Source organism: Crocodylus porosus, unplaced genomic scaffold, assembly GCF_001723895.1.
Source record: "Crocodylus porosus isolate Cpor-Errol unplaced genomic scaffold, CroPor_comp1, whole genome shotgun sequence".
In the NCBI taxonomy this organism is placed as follows: domain Eukaryota; kingdom Metazoa; phylum Chordata; order Crocodylia; family Crocodylidae; genus Crocodylus; species Crocodylus porosus.
This window is the reverse complement of record NW_017728937.1, coordinates 522780-530439: the sequence shown is the minus strand read 5'-3', so window position 1 is coordinate 530439 and position 7660 is coordinate 522780. Positions and strand designations below refer to the sequence as shown.

The window sequence follows — 7660 nt, the reverse complement described above, 5'->3', positions numbered from 1 at the left end:
CCGGCCCCGCTGCCGGCCTCCTCCCGCTGGCACCGGCCGGGCAGGGCACCAGCTCGCGCCCAGCCGCACCGCCGCGGGCCTTGGACTGGGGCAGGAGAGGACAGTGCTCGCCTGTTCCCGGCTGGTCTCGTCAAAGGCGTCGTTTCGGACCCAGGAGGTCTCGTTTCGGGCACGTCTTCTCGGCCGGGAGCAGCGCTTCTCCAGCCGTCCTGCGGCGGGACCCGTTCGTGAACGTCAGCGGGCAGCCGCGGCCCACCGGCCCTGGCCCTCAGCGCGCGGCGTAGGCCCCGCGCCTGCTCCTTTCAAGAAGAATCCATTGTTAGAGGTTGTTGATCCAAGTTTGGTAGCGCAGCCCCTTGGTCTATTCATAGCTCCGAGGTGGGCAATTATTTCAGGCGGAGGGCTGCTGACTGAGTTTTGGAAAGCCATCAAGGTATGCATGACAGACAGCCAGGGCAGATAAATATGAATTTTCTAAATTTTGTAGGGGCCCCATGGGCTGCATCCAGCCTGCAGGACGCATTTTGCCCACCCCTGTACACTGGTGACATGGAGGGGTTGCATGGGGATGCATGAGCACCAGCCACACTCACCGCTTAAACGATGGGCAGGGGGTCATGCAGGAGCACAGGTGCCCCGCAGCAAGCACTGGCCAATTGCTGCAGCCACCCCCAGAAGCAGCTGCACCGATCAGCCACAGCAGTTGGCCGTCACGGGATCAGCAGCAAGAGGGGACCCCCCACCCTGGGCAGCAGGATCAGCCATGGGGGGATCCCTCCGGGTTGTCGAGACTGGCCGTAGGGGGGGCCCTGACTAAGGCGGAACCAGTCACCCATGGCCCTGTAGCTCCTTATCCCCTCCGTGATTCCCAGTGGCCTCTCTGCTCCACAAGTGCTGACCAGCCTCTTCTCCTTTTAAATGGTCTTGATGTTGCACTGTTCAAACTGCCCTTTCTCCTGCTGCCTGCTAAATCATGGCCCCTACCACACTTGACACATGTATTACACAATTAACAGGTGAATAGCACAGTAAATTTAGCTTGGCCACACCTGCAAAGTAATCATCACAGAATTAAAATGACAATCCAGCTATAAAAAGAGCCAACCAGCTGTCAAGTTAAGGCTTGAAAGCGTGTAAGACCTGGATAGCGGTTGCTGTCCAGCTTTCATTTGAACACATAGCAGGGCCAGCCACTCCTGGTAATCTCTTTCTCTCCTAGTTCACAGCCCTGCAGACTGTTCTCAGCTCTAGCTCAAAACCTTCACTCGTGTGGTGCTGTTAACTGGGGTGTAGAAATGGCTTGCCGTGAAGTATTGGAAGCACTGTCAAGGAACTCCAGAAAATTAGATTTTGTTTCATCAATCTGAATAAGAGATGTACATTTAATAATAATAACAATAGGATTCATGACACGATCATTTGACTCTTTTTTGCTGTTGCCTAGTTTTGCTTTTTTAGTTCAATATATTATCTAGCAAATGAGCGCATGTTCCAGTAAAGGTATATTGTTTTAGCTTTGATCTTGAACTCAATAATATAGCACCAGGCCCCTAAGCATATTAGTAAACCTTCCAGGTTCTCTTTAACTGGAGGAAAGTGTACACTGTGCTACACGTGATGATGATGTGCCATACCATCTTCACCCCTCTTTCCAGAATCCTAGATCTGCCCAAACGTATTTGAAGATCATGATCACAACTAGATCCATGATCATGATCATTGGATTGCAGCTATTTGTGTACATGAATGTGTATGTGTGTTTCTCTCTGTCTCTGTCACACACACACACACACACACACACACACACACACACACACACACACACACAGAGAGAAGAAAGTCAAAAAGCAGGCAGAGAGAGATGGCACAACCCTGACAGAAAGTTAGAGCTTTTGGGCATAGTGCTGGCTGGAAAGAGGCTTTACACCTGTGACTAATGAAATACTAGCTTGGTGCTTGATGCCACTTGTGATCAGGAAAGCAGGACTTCCTGCCCAAGCTTTATAAATAAACACGATTCCATCAAAGACCCTTAGTTGTCATCAGTTTCTTTTCTAAATAGAAGCATCCCACAAGACCCTGATTTTTGGCAAGCTCCTCAGATGGATATTGCACTTGGCTGTAACAGTGGGGGGCTTTAAGATAGTCATCAGATCTTAGCAAGTTTGTTTTGCAGCTTTAATCCAACCCCTAATGGACACCTCTTGCACAAATGAGTAGAGAGGTCCAAGTTTGCAAACTCTGGTCCCTTGGTGTATATTTGATGTGGATTGTGAATGATTATGCCGCACCTGCAGCACACATTTACACAGCACACCACTCACTTAAACTGCTCATGAGCTATTTCAAGCACATTCTCAGCTCATCAGGTCTCCCACAAAGGTCACAGCAGCATCATTTTTTCTTCTCACAAGGCCTGTTCTAGCCACAGATTTTGTACCAATATAACTACTGGTAGAGGATGATGAGGTCATAGCTACATGAATTGTGTTGGCCCAAGACAGAAATAAGCCATGGCCAACTGGAAACAAACTGCTTTCCCTGAAAGAAACCAATTAGTCTGTGAAGAAAATACTTTGGTTTGGATCTGAGGTATGCTATCCTTTGCTAGATCAGATTTATTGTGGTTCAGGTCACTGTGTAATGTGTCCTCAACTTTTCTTTTCTTGGGGCAGCTGGGATTTACCCCACAGGTCCCATTCATGTGTCTATGGCCAAAAAGACTAATACAACCCACAGCGTGGACACAGTTACAGTGGTGGAGTAGTGTTCTATATCAGTATGGCTCTCCTGGTATAAGTACCATTCTATTACTTTAATCCACGAGGGATGGGCTATAACTACAAAGACATTGTCCTTCATTGCATGCCTCTTCTCTAGAAAGCTGTTCAGATTGCCTCATCCAGATGTCTTTCCTGCAAGCTCCAGTCACAATGCCCCAGTGGGCCCAGCAGGCTCCCTCTCCACCAAGGTAAGGTACAAGGGAGGCCGATGACACTGATGCTGATGTAACAAGGTGGGTGAGAAAGGAGACTTGGGCCCATTGTCCCCTTACGGATCGGACCAGGTCCTGGATCAGATTCTGATCCCATTCTGTTTTCCCTTTGCAGTAGTTCCTGTCAACTCCTGACTCCAGGCCCGATTCAAAATCATGCCCCAGTTTATCAGCTTTTAGTCAGGACAGGAGCAGAACAGTTTGGTTTGGTGCCAGGCCTGTACCTCAAGACACTATGTAGAGAATCCAGCTGGCCTGGCTCATTGTCTACAGCTTTTTTGATACCTGTTTTGGCAGCAAGGCCCAGATAACCCTTGCATGACTGAATCAGATTCCCTGAAGAAGCAAGGAGTGGGATGGGCCAAGGGATGAGCACAGGGTTGGGGAAATTATCACCAGTGCTGTGGCAAGAAAATTTGGCACCTGGGGCAAAGCCCACAGTGGCAGCCTGCCCTCGCCCCACACACAAATCCAGAGGGCACACGACTCCCCCATGCTTGACCAGGAGTGCACACAGTGGCAGAAGCCACCCTCCCCCCTTCCCAGCGGCCCCCCCAAACAGGCTGCTCGCAGCTCTGTCCCGTGCCCCACTCAGGTAGCACCTGTTGCCGTCCCTTCTCTTCAGCACCCAGGGCAGTCGCCCCCTTGCTATGGCACTATCACTGAGAATGGGGTAGAATCCAAATGCTTATGGAGACCTCAGACCCCTGCCCCACATGCAAACTTGCTCAAAGCATAAACGCCACAAGGACCCAGAGGCTGGGGGGGGCATGGTGACCACCCGCAGGCGGCAGTGGGGGGTGTGGTGGCAGCAAGCGGGGAGCTCCCGCAGGCAGCCGTGGCAGTGTCAGCGGCGGTGGGGGCTGGCAAGTGCTGACTGGCAGTCGGCAACCACCCGCAGATACCGCTGGCAGCGATTGCCCACAGACGTCATTGGCAGTGCTGGCAGCAAGGAGGAGTAGGGGTGGTGAGTGACGACTGCCCACAGGCACCACTGGCAGTGTCAGCGGTGTTTTTGCAGGGGGTGCACTGCCAAGCTCAGGGGGTGCAGGTGCACCCCCTAAACATCGCTCAAAGGAGCCCAGTAGTGGAAAACCAGGGCCAGATCCTAACCTCTTCTTTACCAGTCACCTTCAGGGAGCTCCTGATCAGTGCTGGGGTGATGGCAATCAGGATTGGGCCCTGGCTGGGGCACTGAAATGCCTGTGCATTGTTGTGGAGTGTTGACATGACCATACTTACCTGGCAGAGGAAATACGGTGACCCCCAAGGCAGTTTTCCTAGTCGCACCCAGGGAAAACCTCTCTCCTGGCATGGGAGAGTACCTGCAGAAGTAATGTATAGTTAACCTCCCACTTCCACTTCCAGTGGGAAGATCTTGGCTTTATGCCCACTGTATGGAAATGGGAGACTCCTCCCTAGCTTGCTTCTGGGGCCTTATGGCTAAACTCGGGGGCATCCAAACCCCAAGCCTCTGGGCTTGTGCCTGCACGTAGGATGTCTGCCAAAGGATTTGGAAACATCTGAAGCCCCAGGTGGGGTGGAGGATATTTGCTGGTAGTAGGGCCACTTACGGTTCTCGACTGACTCACAGATTTGGAACTGAGTTAGCTTGAAACATGGAAAATGTTCAATTAGAAAAAAAAGTGTTGGCATGACCAGGAGTCTCCCACCAGAGCTGGTCCTTAATCTATTAGGCACCCTTCCAGTTACTGTGGGGATAAGGCTGTGGCCACTTCCTACCTGGCATTTCTCCAGAACTGGAAAGTCCCTCTAGAGCCCCACAAGCCCAGCAGCCCCCGCCCTCCCTATTTACGGGAAGTCACACCAGGGATCAATCATTCTTAATCTTTAACAGGCCAGGGCCAGAGCCAGCCAATGGGGGTCACCCATCTGACACCCCCCTCTTCCCAAATCCCCTGCCATGGACTTGGCTTCAGTCCCCAACAAGGGCAGCTCTGGAGGGCAAGGAGTAGGTCAGGTTTTTGCTAAGTAGGGGTCCCCACTCCCTCTTCTTTATGGGTTTTGTTGTTTCCTCTTCTGCTCGTCCTACCAAATTCACTCAGTCTCTCTGCCTGGTTTCCTGTCCACTGGGCTGAGGAGGGGGGGCCACCAGATGAAACTAGTGTCTACACTGGACATGTGATGAAAGATTGCGAAAGAACTGGGGGGGGGCAGGAGGCGGGCAGAGCTAGAATCAGGCAGAGAGAGGGGGAGACAGATACGCAGACAGAGAGAGGGGCAGAGGCAGACCGGCTCAGAGACAAGCACGGTGGGTAAAAGGCACAGTGGCAGACATAACAACAGGCACAGACAGAAAGGGACAAGCAGATGCAGACAAAGAGGGCAGATGGGCACAGAAAGACTGGACAGGTGGGCAGATCCAGATGGGCAGACAGGCACAGAGCATGGACAGGTCAGGCCATGCAGGAGATTGGTGGGCAGGCGGGCACAAGAGCTGAACAGACAGATGGACATGGGGGAGGGGGAATGAGCAAACAGACCAGAAGGAGTAGAGGAGCGGATGAATGTTGCCAGGGAGAAGTGGGGGTGGACAGACACAAGGGGTGAGTGGACAGACAGATACCGGGGATGACCAGGCAGTGGACATAGGGGCGGGTGGAGAGGCATAGGACTCTGGGAAGAGTTTGCCCTCCCCACCCCACAGTCTGGCCCAGGCATGGTGCTGGGGAGGTGTTGGGAGTGTGCTGTTGTGGGGACTGACTCCTCAGTGTTGCTTCAGCAGGATCCCCCACCATGAGGAACTGGCTGATCCTAGTGTGGCTGGCTGTCGCCTTTGCAGACAACTTCACAGCTGTGAGTCCACGCCCTGGGCACCCCCTTCCTTCTGATCCTGGAGACCCCTTCTCCTTCCTTGGGGGGCACGAATTTTAAGTTTTCAATCCCAGGGAAACTTGAGGTTGTTGCTAACTGCCTTGTGTGCTAGAAGGGCAGATTTAACACCTTACACACCATTCCTCCAAGTGGAGCGGTTGGGGGTGGGGGGCGGGTGTCCTCTCCTTCTGGAAGAGGGATATGGGGTGATGTTAACCCTTGGAGTGGTGGAAATAAGTGCTCCTAAGCTAGGGAGTGGGGCCCCATGATTAACACTAATCACTATGGGTGAATGTGTTGCGCTAAGCCTAGAAGTCATGTAATCCACCCACCAGAAGTCTCCACGTGCCTCAGGTGAGCAGGGAATGATGTACCCATCCTTCATATCCTATTTCTGAGGAGGCAGCAAGGGGGACAGTGGGAAGCGGGACCCAGTGGCTCACAGCATATCTAGACACTGGACTCTGTGCCCCATTTGCCAAAGTACACAGCCACATTCACATGGCACAGCAGAGGATAATGGACATGGAGGTATGTGCCTCGCCTGAGCTGTCCACCTGGGGGTTCAGCTGGCACATCCTGGGGGAGCTTTGACTCTCCACCTGGTAGACAAAGATAGCCTAAGCTAGAACAACCAAAGATTTTGACAAAACTCTGGGGTGTTTCATAAAAAGAGAAGTTTCTTCTATATTTGGCAAACAAACTGCCATTTTTTTGCAAAAGTTTTAAGGTTTAAAGTGACGGAAATTCAAAACTGTACTCAAGCAAACCAAAAAATTGCCTGATAAAAAGGCTGTTTCCTGCCTGACTGTTTTTCAGGTTTTCATTACAGAAAATGGGAACGTTATCAGAAGTGTTTATTCAGTGTAAATCTGAAAGTGAAAATAGCTGAGCTTTGGCAACTGCACAGCTGAGGATTTGTTTGTTTCGTTGGCTTGGTTTGGGGTTTTATCAGTTTGTTTGTTACCATCAAGTGAAAACCAAATAAAAAAAATCATCCATTTAGTAAAAAATGTTTGGTTTCACTGAAGCTTTTCACTGGAACCCTGGAATGTTTCTGTTTTCAGTTACCAGAAACTGAATATATGCTGGGTGTTAAACATGAAGATCCAGATTTTAAACCTTTAACCACCACCTCAGAAATTTCAGCCTTGAGGAAAAAGTCCTTTGTGCAAAAAAAAAGGGGGGGGAAGAGGGAGGGTAAACAGTGTCACTCAGTCCAGTGTGCATTAGCAATACCCACCTCTTTGAGTCTGCTCCCTGGAAATCATAGAAAAGTAGGGCTGGGCAGGACCTCTGGTCATCTAGTGTAGCAGGGTCCAACCTTTTTGGCAACCATGCCACAAATAAGCCCCACATCCTCCCTCAATGCCACTCTGATTCCTTTCCCCTTCGCAATCTGCTGCTCTGTGGTTTCTGCTTCCTGCCCTTTCTCATCTCTGAAGTGCCCTGTGCCACACATAGAGGGTGCATATGTGCCGCAGGTTAGCCACCTCTGATCTAGTCCAAACCCTGAGGTAGGATCATCCCTATCTGAACCACCCCATACAACTCTTTGTCTAACCCAGGTGATGTAAAAATCGCGGTTTGTTTCTTGGGAGGTGAAAAAAACTTTCAGCCACAGACACACTTTATTAGCAACACAAAAGGTATATATTTGCAAATAGGGTCAGAGAGTGAGACAAAAGATTAAACACTCTGCTGCCCCTGAGGGAAACTGCCCAGCTGGCTTTATCCCCTTTCTCCTGACCACGTGTGCAGAAGGAGGAACTTTTACAACTCATTTTTGGTTCATACAAACATATATGTAAACATGTTGCTTTATACGTC

The 7660-nt window shown here is 50.8% G+C and overlaps 2 protein-coding genes across 3 annotated transcripts in view; one reads left to right on the top strand and one right to left on the bottom strand.

Annotated features, from left to right (window-relative positions):
• Positions 1-234, bottom strand: part of UBE2L6 (ubiquitin conjugating enzyme E2 L6) — a gene marked incomplete at its 5' end in the record, with an annotated part of 2836 nt that extends 2602 nt beyond the window's left edge. Inside the window, one exon of the mRNA XM_019547158.1 lies at positions 112-234. Coding sequence (XP_019402703.1) covers positions 112-234 — 123 coding nt within the window. The remainder of the gene's footprint in view (positions 1-111) is intronic.
• Positions 235-5206: 4972 nt separating this feature from the next.
• Positions 5207-7660, top strand: part of SERPING1 (serpin family G member 1) — a 21837-nt gene continuing 19383 nt past the window's right edge. Inside the window, exons 1-2 of one of the 2 annotated variants that reach the window (XM_019547199.1) lie at positions 5207-5267; positions 5742-5812. In XM_019547199.1, coding sequence (XP_019402744.1) covers positions 5753-5812 — 60 coding nt within the window. In that variant the 5' untranslated portion in view covers positions 5207-5267; positions 5742-5752. Of the gene's footprint in view, positions 5268-5738; positions 5813-7660 lie in introns of both variants that reach the window. The other variant, XM_019547200.1, reaches the window with a different exon arrangement.